This window comes from Urtica dioica, chromosome 3 (genome assembly GCF_054948205.1).
Source record: "Urtica dioica subsp. dioica isolate 48M chromosome 3, U.dioica_male_clone48M_v1_H2, whole genome shotgun sequence".
Lineage (NCBI taxonomy): Eukaryota > Viridiplantae > Streptophyta > Magnoliopsida > Rosales > Urticaceae > Urtica > Urtica dioica.
In genome coordinates, this window is record NC_142758.1 from 37,741,312 (window position 1) to 37,756,952 (window position 15,641).

At 36.9% G+C, this 15,641-nt stretch overlaps 1 protein-coding gene and 1 long non-coding RNA gene across 2 annotated transcripts; both read left to right on the forward strand.

The window, feature by feature from the left end:
• The first annotated feature begins 7,292 nt into the window (after positions 1-7,292).
• Positions 7,293-8,458, forward strand: LOC149402712 (uncharacterized). The gene is made up of 2 exons (XM_089608498.1): positions 7,293-8,091; positions 8,160-8,458. Exons 1-2 carry the CDS (start codon positions 7,293-7,295, stop codon positions 8,456-8,458), a joined length of 1,098 nt encoding a protein of 365 aa, XP_089464624.1.
• A 3,230-nt stretch (positions 8,459-11,688) lies between these two features.
• LOC149402713 (uncharacterized) lies at positions 11,689-12,352 on the forward strand. The gene is made up of 2 exons (XR_016296187.1): positions 11,689-12,031; positions 12,144-12,352. It is a non-coding gene; the product is annotated as an uncharacterized LOC149402713 (long non-coding RNA).
• The last annotated feature ends 3,289 nt before the right edge of the window (positions 12,353-15,641 follow it).

Consider the following 15,641-nt stretch of genomic DNA (forward strand, 5'->3'; position numbering starts at 1 on the left):
ATCCAGAAACTATCATATTAATTAACTAAGTCCTAAACCGAGCCTCCGTGGCTCGGTCACAACATTTTATCAATGAAACCTATAAAACAATCACTCAGTAATTAATTAATTACAATATCATAAACAACTAATCTAATAAAATAGTTTAAACAATTAACCAATTTCAATCTTAATTAAACTATTTCTTCAACAAAAAAAAATCTTAATTAAACTAACATTTAAAATTTAAAATTAGTTACATAACCAATTTCATTATTAAGTATACAAAGTGTTAACAATTAAACTATAAATTAATTAGTTAACTAAACTAACAACTTATTAACCAATTTGATTTTCATTACAATTTCAATTTCAAATAATATTTAATCTAAACTTTTACAATTACAATTAATTTCAACTAAACTTTAACCTAAGCATATTACTAAACTAATTATAAACACTATATTTGATACATGTTAACAATCAAAATCAAACTAAACATACTAACAATTTATTTGATTTGAAACGTAAATACTAAACTACTAAACATACTAAACACGTATATAGAATTTGAAACTAAACATACTAAATTAATAATTAAAACTAATTAATAATTATTAACACTAATTATATATGCTAATTAAAACATACTAAATTACTAATTAAAACATACTAAACCATTTAATTTTTTTTTTCTTCATATATATATATCTATATATACTACTAATTATTAATATATATATATATATATATATATATATATACACAAAAAAATATTATACCTTAGGCGGAGGAGATCGGACCGGTGCGGAGGAGCAATGGCGGAGGAGAGGACCGGCGCGGAGGACCGGCTGCAGAGGATCGGCGCGGAGGAGAGGACCGGCGCGGAGGAGCGGCTGCGGAGGAAAGGACCGACGGAGGAGGAGAAGACCGGTCTGAGAAGAGCGGCGCGCGGACTTCTACGTCGGAGAAGGCGTGCGGACTTGGACATCAGAGAAGGCTCGGAGAAGAGAGAGGGAGAGTCGCAGAGGGATGGAGAGAAGGAGGGAGAGTCGCAGAGGGAGGGAGAGAGGGAGGGAGAGTCGCAGAGGGAGGGAGAGAGGGAGGGAGAGTCGCAGAGGGATGGAGAGAGGCTGTGAAGTGAATGAAGAAGATGAAGCTGAGATTATAAACTAACCCTAGTAATCAGGTGCGACTTGTCGCATCTGATACTCCAATAGGTGCGACTAGTCGCACCTAAAAAAGTTAATAGGTGCGACTAGTTGCACCTGAAAGTAAAAAAAAAAAAAACTAAACATTAATTTCACGTAAGACAAATGGAAAAAATGAGGGGAGAAGTTGAGCGCTGAATATTTTTTAGACTATCAGGTGCGACTAGTCGCACCTGAAAGTTTTCAAAACTATTGAGTGCGACTAATCGCACCCAATACCACTTAAAATCAGCGAAATTTTTTTCATTTTTGGAACCCTTTGGGTGCGACAAGTCGCACCTGATGTCCAATTAGGTGCGACTTTTAGGTGCGACTAGTCGCACCTAATGCCCTTCCGCACCAGAAAAGCTTATTTGTAGTAGTGTATGAAGATGAATTTGTAAAAATTCAATAAAATGAGTGTATACTTAATGGACTAGTTGTAATTAATAAAAGAGCCTCTTTTTGTCGGAAGATGTATGATTTTTTTTCTATCCCATGATGTATAACATTATATTTAAAACCCGTCTACTTAAATATTGTGTAATACAAGTTTAAAACGTATATACGGATTTTTTATTATTATATTTTGGAATAATATCTACGTTGGCATTTTCATCAGTAATTTTTTTTTTCTCAACCAACATTTTTCCGTTTTCTACCCACTTCTCTCTTTTCCAGGACCATTGAAACGACACTCTATCCGCAACATTTCCATCGGTTCAAACTGTTGTGCAAAGTTTTAACAATGGTTTTTAGAAATGAATATATACATATGGAATTGCCATATGTTGAAATATGTTTTCAATTCCTCTACAGTAAATCATGAAAATATATAAATTCAAGAGTATACTTTGAAATGAATTTATTTATTTTCAGCAAGAAGAATATGAATATGCATAAATAGTTTGTTCCAAAAAAAAAAAAAAAAAAAAAAAAAAAAAAAAAAAAAAAGAAGGAGAAGAAGTCTCCGAAAAACAACTAAATGTAAAATAGTAAACTTTTCATATTGCTTCTTAGAAGTCGTGCCCAAGAACTTGAATTAATACTAATATTCAAAATTTCAAATAAAATCGTAGATCATACATTACGACACGCTCAGATACTCAACCTTACAACATTCGTCAACATTCAAAGCAATATTCAATCTTTGAAGAAAACTATCACGAATATGCTAGTCTTGTAAATGAAAGTAAACTTAGATACTCAACTAAAGCTTCTATATATAACCTAACGATCTCCATAACAAGTATCACGCCAACAACAAAAAACCACATAATTATCTAGTCCGTGTTAAATAGCATATCACTTCAAAATAAGTACCCTTATTATTAAGCTATTACGCAAACACCCAGGAAAAAAAAATGAGGCAGCAAATGAAGGTCTTATTCCTTGTGGCCACCTTGATTGTCCTCATTTACAATAGCCACCAAATCGACGGTGGTAGGGTTTTGGGACATGGAACCTATTGTCGCCAAAATGTTGTGTACAAAGAAAGCCAAACTCTCTTGCTCATGTCGTCACTACAAAAGGGCGCCCAACCTCCCTCGGTACCGAACCCTAAGGTGCCTAGAAACGCACCACATATGGGATGAGAGTTTTCGATACGCATCTCTCGGCCATTCACCAGGCATTGAGATATATATGAATTATATTCTTGCCCGGCGCCCTCTCACAATTCTTGACCAATTCATTTTTTTCCAGTCTTTAAATATTGTTCGTCCCTCTACGGGGTTTTTTTTTACGATTTCAAATATTCTTTAATTTTGATATTTTGCTCTGGTTGGCAGTTGTGTGTTAATGATACGTTCTATAATTTTGTGGTCAAACAATGATATATATATATATATATATATATATTGGATCTTGTTACAACATAAAATAATTCCATGTATCAATTCTGATATATCATAATCTATATGAAAGTTTTATTTATATTTTCTTATGAGAGTATTGTTGATAATCGATTTGGATTTATCTTAGAGAGCGGAAGAGTCTGTGTGTATGTGTGAGGTTAAAGAGAGAGGTATATGTTTATAATCGATTTGGATTTATCTTAGAGAGAGGAAAAGTACGTGTGTATGTGCGAGGAAGAATGGGTAATTTATGTAGAAATCAAGGAAAAAAATGTCGTTTTCGTTGCCGTTTCGAGGCTCTTGATTTACGAAAAATCGTCATGCCGATGGAAAATCGAACGGAAAAAATGTGAAAAAAAGCAAGTGAAATACCGTTTTCCATGGAAAACCGACGTGTCGATAGAAAACCGAACGGAAATAATGTTGCAAAATATGTTATATATATATATATATATATATATATATATATATATATATATATATATACACACACATATGTATCTTTCGATTATTAAAATGTAATATAGTAAGAGAATAGCAATACATTTAGTACATATTATTTAATATATGTTTATCCTAATTTTATTTTATTTAATACATATATATCCAGCTTTATAATTTAAAAATACCCGTGTTTATATATGTTGTAAAAATGAGTAATAAATATTCAATGATAACATATCAATTTTTTTTTATAATATTATTTTCTTTTATAAACATCCGTTTTCATCATTTTATTTTGTTTTTATACATTTATTTTTTATGCATAGTAATATAATTAAATAAATTATTAAAAATGCAGCATTAATGGAAAATATATAATTTTTATTACTAAATTTTTATTTGTTACATTTATATATGAATTTTTATCATATATATTATTTGTCTACAATCATAAAAAAAATGTAATATATAAGTAAAAGTAAGCAATACAATTACAAAATTTGTCCATGGTTCAACTGGCAAAGGCTTAGGCTACTCCCATTCTCAACTAGCTCCATTGCATTCCATTTAAATTTTGTACACAAAAAACGACAACCACCAACGAAAATCGGCGAAAAAACGACAAAAAAACGAAAACGACATTTTTCGATGAAAAACGACGACAAAAGGGAAATTATGCTTTTCGCCGGCCGTTTTTACTCCGGCAGCGGTGCCGCCGCCGATTTTCGGCAAATTTCGCCGGAATTTAAAACACTGGTAGAAACATTGTGATGATTAGTTAGTTTTTTTTTTTTTTTTTTTTATTGAATTTTGGATTGGTTTTAGATGTAAGTATTTGCTTTTGAATATTTTGAAGATGTAGATATTATTTTTTGGATTGAAGATTATTTTCAGGTACCAACTTTTACAACGGGTTTCAATACCGTGTAAAACTGATTTTGGATTAAAAAAAATTGATTCTCGCCGCGGTGACTAAATTTTATCGCCGCAGCGAGAATTCTTATTCGCCGCGCCGAGAAAAGATACCGAGAGCAGGTATCTTAGAAATCTTACTCTCGTCGCGGTGAGATTCTTTCGTCGCCGCGGCGATCGAGTTTTTTTAAAAAAATTCATACCCTTTCTACAACGCATCTGGATGCATTGTAGAATACCCTTGCCAGGGCAAAGAAATGACGTCGCCACGGCGAGATAAGCGCCGCGGCTAGATGTTTCTAGCTACAACAAATATTTTAACCGTTGTAGAAGTATCTCGCCGCATCGAAAATTATACGTCGCCGCGGCGAGCGTTTTTTTAATTATTTGAAAATTGTACAATGGATTTATACCGTTGTAGAAGCTTCTACAATGCTTAGACATCCGTTGTAGAAGCTTAGATTCTATAACGGATTTTTAAGTGTTGTAGAACGCTCTTGGATTCTACAACGGATATTTAAGAGTTGTAGAAAGCTCGATGATTCTACAACGGATATTTAAGTGTTGTAGAAGCTTCGACAACGCTTGACAAGCATTGTAGAGTCATTCTACAATTATTTTTAAGCGTTGTAGAATCCTCGTTTTATAGTAGTGGATAGGTATATGTTTATGGGGGTGAGTATACGTTACTATGACCTTGTGAGAAGGTTTGTTAGTTATAATGAGATTTTTCCTTGAGTGACAAAGGATGCCCCATTATGTGCCTCAAATGGGCCATGGTCATTGAGCATAACAAAAACATGGTCGTTGATGTCTTGAGGCATGGCATGTGTCTTGCTCAATTCATGGCCGGTAAGCCATGGTTGTTGGCTGTTACTTGGGTCATGGTCGAGGTACCATGGCTTAATTATGGCTCGTGTCGTTGTTGAGGTTATGGTCGGAGGACCATGGTATATGGCTCGCTCCATTGCTCGGGCCATGGTCGAGAGAGCAGAGCCTGTGGTTCGTGCGGCTTCTTGGGCACATGTCCAGGGACCATTGTTTTTGGCTCATGCCATTTTATGTGCCATGATCGAGGGGACATTACTTGTAGCTTGATTGGGTCATGGTCGAAAGACAATGGTCATTAGTGTTTTGGCTCGGGCAATGGCTTATGGCTCATTTAGGCAAAGGTAGAGAGACATTGGCCGTTAGCCATCGAGACAGTATTGGCTGTGGGCCTTAGTGATTAAAATACTGCTTATCGCAGAACTGTCGCACATTCAATTCCTTGGAATTTATACCCACAAAAATATGTGAGAGAGCCGCATTACATTGTCATTTATGACTAATTTATGAAATTCTAACTGATAGATTAATAAAATAGAAAGCATTCTTTTTAGGTAACGAAAAATGACCTCTCCAAAAGCAAAATGACACGTGGCATAAGCCTCGAGACCAAGCCTGATAGGTGAGTTTTATACGCGTTAAACTCATATTTCCAGGCTTTAATTTAACAAGTTATTGGGTGTTTTTGATGGTTTTAGGATGATTATGATGATTTGCTGGTTCAAACGACTAAAAGAGCCTCAATAAGCTGTAGAGGGTCATTTTTTTTTTTTTACAAAACGAAGCAATCGGGAATTAAAACGGGTCAAAACAGAGCAAAGAAAGCAAAGTTGTGAAATCTTTTCAAACTGCGCGCCGCGCAATCGAGTAAATTGTCTTCGTTCAGCTCCGAACGTATGCATGCTCTGCGCATTTCAACTAGAATATGTGATTAAGCTAATCTACTCACGTTATCTCAATCGCTTATTTAGATAAGCAGACGTATTTGAAGGTCGGGGTAAGTCTTTGATGAAAGGTGAATTATTAATCTCTTCATAAAGACCAATTCTTGAATGTCATTTACATAAATGATATAAACATGAGATTGAAAATATTATATGTAGTGGGATTAGTCAATCCTGCATGTAAATGAAGATTGACAATTCACTAGCATTTAAGATTAGTACGTAGATCCGATTTATCAAAATTAATACTTAAAATAATACAAGATAATGATAAACATACAATAAATGAGAAGTACTCATAGAGCACCTGATGACATTAGAGTAAATGCGTTATGTAGATGAATTTGTAAATCTCTAATTGATTCCACATGGTATGTGAAATTCAATAAAATGAGTGGGAGATACTTAATGAAGTAGTTCTAATTAATAAAAGAGTCTATTTTGTCTGATGATGTATGATTTTTTTTTTTTTTTTGTATCCCATGATGTATAACTTTATAATTTAAAACCTATGTCTACTTACAAATTTCGTATTTACAAGTTTAAAACATCTATAAAGATTTTTTATTATTATATTTTGGAATATTATCTTGTTGGCATTTTCATCAGTAATTATTTTTTTCTCAAAAAACAGTTTTCCGTTTTCTACCCACTTCTCTATTTTTCAGGACCATTGTAACGACACTATTGTTGAATAATTAAACTTGATTTTGGGTTATAGTATTTGGGCCTAATTATTTCTAGTTGTAGTTTGAGCTTTTAGTATTTTTGGCCTAGTTAAGTGGTCATATTATCTAGAATATTCTTGATATGTCTAGAGAGCTTAGTGAGAATAAATTCTAGAAATATCTTGTAATATCTAGGATAGTCATTAATAAGGAGAATTCTTTAGAAAAGATTGTATCTAGAGATTTCCATAGACTAGTATAAATAGCGATGTAATCCTATACTTTTATATCAAGCCAAAAAATAAAAAGTTCTCTTTTCTACAAAGAAATTCTCCACCTCTCTGCTTTATACCGAAACCTCCAAATTTCTAAACCTTTTCCCTAAACACCCAAAATATCTAAACACTTCCTCCACCAACCCAAAACTTCCTTCCAACAAAGTGGTATCAGAGCTACAAGATCCTCCTAAAGATGGTGAATAGCGGTGTTCCCTTCCAAGTCCCTATGCTCACGAAGAGCAACTATGATAACTGGAGTCTTAGAATGGTGGCTCTCCTTGGTGCACACGACGTGTGGGAGATAGTCAAGAAAGGCCACGCTGACCCAGAGAATGAAGGTAGTCTATCTCTAACTCAAAAGGATAGTTTGAGAGACTCAAGGAAGAGAGACAAGAAGGCTCTATGTCTAATCTACCAATGGTTAGATGAAGACACGTTTGAGAAGATCTCGGGAGCAAAGTCGGCCAAAGAAGCTTGGGAGAAGCTTCGAACCTCTTACAAGGGAGCGGATCAAGTCAAGAAGGTACGTCTTCAAACTTTAAGAGGAGAGTTTGAAGCCTTGCACATGAAAGAAGGTGAACTCATCTCCGATTATTTCTCGAGAGTCTTGATGGTTACCAATAACCTCAAAAGAAACGGCGAGAAGTTAGATGACGTGAGAATCATGGAGAATGTTCTTAGATCCATGGATTCGAAGTTCCAGCATATCGTCAATGTCATCGAAGAGACGAAGGACTTGGAGGCCATGACAATGGAGCAACTCATCGGGTCGCTTCAAGTTTATGAAGCAAAGAAAAAGAAGAAGGAAGATATCGTGGAGCAAGCACTCAAGACACGAGTCAATTCGAAAAATGAAGAGGTGGAAGCCAACAAAGAAGAGGTGGCGATCAAGGACGAGGACGTGGACGAGGTTGGAGGCCCAATGACGACAACAACAACCAAAGAGGAGAAAGCTCATCCAGAGGTCATGGGAGAGGAGCCACAAAACCAAGGTATGACAAGTCACGGATCAAATGCTACAACTGTGAGAAGTTTGGGCATTATGCTTCCGAATGTAAAGCTCCGCGCAACAACATAGTTGAAGAGAAGGCAAACTATGTTGAAGAAAGAACCCAAGAAGACGCGACGGTTTTGTTGGCTCACAAAGACAACGAAAGGGGAGGAGATACACAATGGTACCTTGATAGTGGTGCGATCAACCATATGTGCGGGGGAAAAAGCATGTTCGTAGAGCTTGACGAATCGGTGAAGGGGAACGTTGCGTTCAGAGATGAATCAAAGGTGGCGGTGAAAGGTAAAGGAAACATTCTCATTCGATTGAAGAATGGCGATCATCAATTAATTTCCAATATCCGATAGAAAGATAGTACCTTTCTATAAGAGACAATGCGAACAAATTCATTGCTAAGGCGCCGATGACAAGAAATAGGATGTTCATCCTCAACATTCAAAATGATGTCGCACAATGTCTCAAGATGTGCTACAAGGAGGAGTCGTGGCTTTGGCATCTTCGATTTGGGCATCTCAACTTTGGAGGATTGGAGCTGCTCTCCAAGAAGGAAATGGTAAAAGGATTGCCCTCCATCAGCCACCCAAATCAAGTCAGTGAAGGATGTCTACTCGAAAAGCAATTCAAAATGAGCTTTCCAAAGGAGTCAAGCTCAAGAGCTCAAAAGCCGTTGGAACTCATACACACATATGTGTGCGGTCCGATCAAGCCAAGATCACTTGGTAAGAGTAACTACTTCCTTCTCTTTATTGATGATTATTCAAGAAAAACATGGGTATACTTTTTGAAGGAGAAATCCGAAGTGTTTGGGAACTTCAAAAAGTTCGAAGCCCATGTTGAGAAGGAAAGTGGCCTTGTGATCAAAGCCATGAGATCCGACCGAGGAGGAGAGTTCACTTCAAACGAGTTCCAGAAGTATTGTGAAGACAACGGTATTCGGCGACAGCTAACGGTGCCAAGAACCCCCCAACAAAACATAGTGGCGGGGAGGAAGAATAGAACAATCCTTGAGAGTTTAGATGGCGAGGAGCATGCTCAAGAGCAAGAGACTACCAAAGGAGTTATGGGCAGAATCAGTAGCATGCACGGTTTATCTATCAAACCGATCCCCGACGAGAAGCGTTCTGGGAAAAACTCCATAAGAAGCATGGAGTGGACGAAAGCCCGGAATTTCTCATCTCAGAGTCTTTGGAAGCATAGCTCACGCTCATGTACCAGACGAGAAGCGAAGCAAACTAGATGACAAGAGCGAGAAGTACATCTTCATCGTCTACGACACCAACTCCAAAGGCTACAAGCTCTACAATCCAGATACGGGGAAGAAAATCATCAGCCGAAATGTCATCGTCGATGAAGAAGGAGAATGGGATTGGAGATCGAGCAATGAAAATTTTAACTTCTTTCCATAATTTGAAGAAGATGATGTGGAGCAGCCAGAGCAACCAAGAGAAGATGCGGATACCCCACGACTTCACCAACTCCGAGTTCTCAAGAAGGCGAAAGTTCAAGTGAAAGGACTCCCCACTTTAGAAGTTTGCAAGAGTGATACGAGGTAACAGAAAATCAAGACAACCTTACCATCTTTTGTCTATTTGCGGACTGCGAGCCTATGAACTTTCAAGAAGCCTTAGAAAAGAAGACTTGGAGAAATGCCATGGATGAAGAGATCAAGGCAATAAAGAAGAATGATACCTGGGAGTTAGCTTCACTTCCAAAAGGGCATAAGGCGATCGGTGTGAAGTGGGTCTACAAGGCAAAGAAGAATTCTAAAGGAGAAGTTGAAAGATACAAGGCGAGATTGGTGGCGAAAGGATATAGCCAAAGAGCCGGCATCGACTCTGACGAGGTATTCGCTCCTATTGCTCGAGTAGAAACTGTTAGTCTAATCATATCGTTAGCAGCTCAAAACAAATGGAGGATACATCAGATGGATGTCAAATCCCCATTCCTAAATGGAGTCCTTGATGAAGAAGTCTACATCGAGCAACCACAAGGATATGAAGTTAAGGGAGAAGAAGACAAAGTCTTGAGGCCGAAGAAGGCGCTATATGGGCTGAAGCAAGACCCACGAGCTTGGAATGCTCGAATTGATAAGTACTTCAAAGGAAGAGACTTCATCAGGTGTCCATATGAGCATGCACTCTATATCAAAATCCAAAACAATGATTTATTGATTGTATGCTTGTATGTAGACGACTTGATGTTCACAGGGAGCAATCCAAGCATGTTCAAGGAGTTCAAGAAAGAGATGACGAAGGAGTTTGAGATGACTGACATTGGATTCATGTCTTACTACCTCGGTATTGAAGTGAAACAAGAAGACAATGGAATCCTCATTGGTCAAGAAGGCTATGCCAAAGAGGTGCTCAAGAAGTTCAAGATGGATGACTTAAACCCAGTCAGCACGCCAATGGAATGTGGAATCAAGCTGTCAAATCACGAGGAAGGAGAAAACGTTGATCCAACATTCTTCAAGAGTTTGGTTGGAAGCCTACGATACTTGACGTGTACGAGGCCTGGCATCTTATACGCTGTGGGAGTCATCAGTCGACACATGGAGCATCCAACTACCACTCATTTGAAGGCGGCAAAGAGGATTCTTCGCTATATCAAAAGTACGACAAACTTTGGCTTGTACTACACTGTTTCTAATGATTACAAGCTTCTAGGATATAGCGATAGTGACTAAGGTGGAGATATAGATGATCAAAAAAGCACAAGTGGCTTCGTGTTCTACATTGGAGACACAACCTTCACGTGGATGTCGAAGAAACAACTGCTTGTCATTCTTTCTACTTGCGAGGCGGAGTACGTAGCTGCCACTTCATGTGTCTGTCATGCAATTTGGATACGAAACTTATTGAAGGAGTTGAGTTTGCCACAAGAGGAGCCGACTAAGATCTTCGTGGACAACAAGTCAGCAATAGCCTTGGCGAAGAACCCAGTCTTCCATGATCGCAGTAAGCACATTGACACACGCTATCACTACATTAGAGAGTGTGTTATCCAAAAGGAGGTGCAATTGGAGTACGTGAAGACCCATGACCAAGCACTACTACAAAAAAAAGGTTTCGAAGTCACCCATAAAGCGTCACACTTAAATTTGAGCAACGCCCAAAATATTCAAAGTGATGTGAAAGCACAAAATTCTGCCACGTATAATAAACCGGGCGTCATTTGACTATAAAGCGATGCCCCAAATATTTTAACCGCAAAACACTGCTTGAGCATAACTCATTTAATGAGCGACGTCCCAGAAAACATCGGACCACTGAAACACTTCCATGTGTCATGGTGTCAGACTTGGGGCGTCACTTGATCAGAGAGTGACGCCCCAAACTAAAATCAATTATAATTTTCAATATTTTCCACTTGGGGCGTCACTTGTTTAGAGAGTGATGTCCTAATGTAAAATAAAATATTTTTTTTTCAATATTGTCTACTTTTGACGTCGCTCTCTTCACGAGTGACGCGTAAACATATTCATTATTGAATTCCGAATTTTTTTGTATTTACTGGGCTTTCAGTGTATAAAGCCCATTATAATTAGGGCAGCTCTACATAGAGTAATATACTTTGCCCATAGTATTTTTGGTCGCTCAAACACATCTCTTTATATCTCTCCATCTCTTTCAAACTCTCATTCTCTGAATCTCTATCTCTCCCTCCCTTACCAACTCACCGGAGGCTCAATGAATCTCGCCCTCGCAGCCAAAATGTTACATGCACACCTCCGTGATACCAGATCTATCCTTCCCCACCGATCGAGATTTCCATCCTCCCCGCCGTAATAATGGGTCTCTCACGACGACGGTTTTTTTGCGCCACCACCTTCATTTCCCTTCTCAAAATCACTCTCGGAGACTTCGTCGCTGTCAAGACCGATATTTTCGAAATTACCCCATCTTAACAAGAGAATAGATGTACTATTTTTCTTTTCTTATTATCGTTTTTTGGTTTGCTCACATAGATCTAGGTTTTTTTTGCTCGTGTATATATATTTTGAAAATTCTGATTTATTTTATATTTTATTAGCCTTGATGAAGACTTAGTCCGGTGGAGGTACTCGAGGATCGCTACCACGGGGATAGCAGCGTCGACTCTGGGCTTTCCGACCGAGGACGGGAAGGTACCTTGAGGACAACCATGGCGAATGGTGTCTTGATCTTGATGAGCGATACCAAGGCCTTATATTTGTAACAATATTTATAGTTTAAATTTCGTTCTTCATTTGAATTTTGAACGAGCAAGCAGGCTTTGTGTGTATGTTTTTTTTTTTTATCTAAATGTTGCAAAAGCTATAGTATAATCAAAATTTTTTATTTTTTTTATTTAATTAAAAAAGCAAGAGCGTCACTCAAAAAAAGAGTGACGGTTGAATAAAAAATAATTACTACCTACAGCATCACCCTGTAACGACGCTTATATTAAAGCGACGCCCCACCTTAATATTGCGCCAAATCCGACGTGGCGTCACGTGGAGCGTCACTTTCAAATAAGCGACGCTTTAGATCAAGAGCGTCGGACGATATTACGTCGCTCGAAAAGCGATGCAATTCGTCTATTGCGTCACTTTTTAAACGCCGTAAATGACCCTTTTTGTAGTAGTGAAGTAGCCGATATCTTCACCAAGCCCCTCAAGCGTGAAGACTTTGTCAAGTTAAGAACTTTACTTGGAGTAGCAAAATCAAGTTTAAGAGGGGGTGTTGAATAATTAAACTTGATTTTGGATTATAGTATTTGGGCCTAATTATTTCTAGTTGTAGTTTGAGCCTTTAGTATTTTGGGCCTAGTTAAGTGGTCATATTATCTAGAATATTCTTGATATGCCTAGAGAGCTTGGAGAGAATAAATTCTAAAAATATCTTGTAATATCTAGGATAGTCATTAATAAGGAGAATTCTCTAGAAAATGTTGTATCTAGAGATTTTCATAGACTAGTATAAATAGGGATGTAATCCTACACTTTTGTATCAAGCCAAAAAATAAAAAGTTCTCTTTTCTACAAAGAAATTCTCCATCTCTCTACTTTATACCCAAACCTCCAAATTTCTGAACATTTTCCCTAAACACCCGAAATATCTAAACACTTTCTCCACCAACCCAAAACTTCCTTCCAACAATTATCGCCAACATTTCCATCGGTTCAAACTGTCGTGCAAAGTTTCAACAATTGTTTGTAGAAATGAATATATACATATGGAATTGCCATGTGTTAAATATGTTTTCAATTCCTCTACAGTAAATCAAGAAAATATATAAATTCAATAGTATACTTTGAAATGAATTTATTTATTTTCTGCAAGAAGAATATGAATATGTAAAGATAAAGTCCGTTCCTCATATTGCTTCTTAAAAGTCGTGCCCAAGAGCTTGAATTAATACTAATATTCATAATTTCAAATAACATAGGATATCATGCATTCCATACGACACGCTCAGATACTCAACCTTATAACATTCGTCAACATTCAAAGCAAAATTCAGTCTTTGAAGAAAACTTTCATGAATATGCTAGCACTAGTACAAAAAATAGCAACATGTGCGACTTTTTTCGCACCTGAAAATCAATTTTCGCACCCAATGATACGTTTGGGTGCGACTTTAAGTGTGACATTTTCGCACCCGAAAGTCCACACCTAAAGGTCTTGGGTGCGAAAAGTCGCACCCAAAAGTCATGACTTTCGGGTGTGACATTTAGGTGCGACTTTTCGCACCCAAAATCGCACCCAACTTTACACAAAACATAGTTGAAAAGGCGGGGGAAAAACATCGGGTGCGAAAAATCGCACCCAAAAATTTGGCGGTAGAGTTTTGGGTGCGAAAAGTCGCACCCAAAAGTCATTCCCGCCATAAATTGGTGAGAGTTAATTTACTGTAATTTTAGACGCCGCTCTTTTAAAAAGCGACGTCAAATCTATGAAAAACATAATAAATATCAGTATTTTTTATGTCACTCTATTTAAAAGTGACTTGAATTTCTATTTCGGGTTTGAAAAAAAATAAGGCAAAGCATCAATTAAAAATATAATTTCTCAATATAAAAATATAAAAACAATAAGGCAAAACATCAATTAAAAATATAAGTTCTCAATATAAAAAAAATACTTAATTCATAATGTTTTAATTAACATTAAATAAATATCTTTTACATAGACGAAATAAAGAAATAAATCCCTGAATATAAATTGTATTCATTTGCAATAACATCACGCTCACATTTGCGCCGATAAACTGTCCACAAAAGCGCAACGTACCAAATATTGAAATAAAATAAAAAATCTCACATTGACTAAATTTTTGTGCTGAACTCTTGCCAGCATTGCAACTTCTCTGACGAACCTGTGCCTTCCCTGGAGGTGTGAGAACATGAAATTTTCTTAAGACCTTGACAGCAGAAACTGTAGCTTAAATTAAACCGCATGCCAGGAGTGATAAAATTAATATAACAAATTAGCAATCTAAAATTTTGTTTTAAGCCTTTTACCACGAGATTGGCATTTTTGGTTACTAAACCATTTTTTGGAGCAAAAGTCAATGAATTATAAAATTCAACACAAACAGTTCAAAATTAAATTAGCAAAGCTAATTCAAATGCGAAATGATTTAAAATTTATTTACTGTTTGAGAGTGTCATAAATTAGATTTTTTTTTTAAATACAATTTCTTTAAATTTGTAAAATTATGCAAAATACTACCAAAAAAAAAAAAAAAAAACCTACTGTGTACCAATTCAATTTTCTCCAAATAAAGGGATCAAAATTCCACACATAATAATTCAATGACTATTTGTACTAAAGAAAAACCTTTGTTCTATAGATATGGTTTAAAATTCGAAAATACGTACCTTTTTGCTTCAAGGTCTTATCAGTTAGATTGCTGTATTCGTCGAGCTCCTCCGTCGTCAATGCCGAGCTCGACGCCGCCGGCCGCCGCATTGATCTTCGACATCCTGAAGCGGGACCCACGGCAGCCAGGCTTCGTCACCCGGCTGAACACACACACATACTCAAAGACATGAAAGAACATGAAATATCCAAATATCCAAATATCACAGACTTCAACCTGGAGGTGTGAGCAGTGATGGCTTGAAGCAACTGGGGAGGGCTCTTGAAGCAACTGGACGTGAGATCGATGTAAAAAAAAATAAAACGAAGCTTGTCGATCGAAACCCAAACACCAAACGAGCCACAAAACACTTCAGAATCATCAAACTAATCTCAGAAATTAAAAGCCCCAAATCATAATTCCTCAACCCTAATTTTTTTCCAATTTTCGGCCAAAAATTCAAACACACGCTCAGAATTCTCAGCTTTAAAACCCTGTTTTCAAAAATTCACAACTCACTCAAATCTCAACGGATTTACATGTTCTTGGTCATTTTAGAAAGCCCATAACGTCTACTTTCCAGGAAAAATATCAACAAATCTAAATTAAATAGGTACTGATCTGACCACGTCAATTTACAGAGGCTGTTCAAAGCGAACTTAAAATTGATTCAAACTCACGTATCCGAGCACAAGCAATACAATC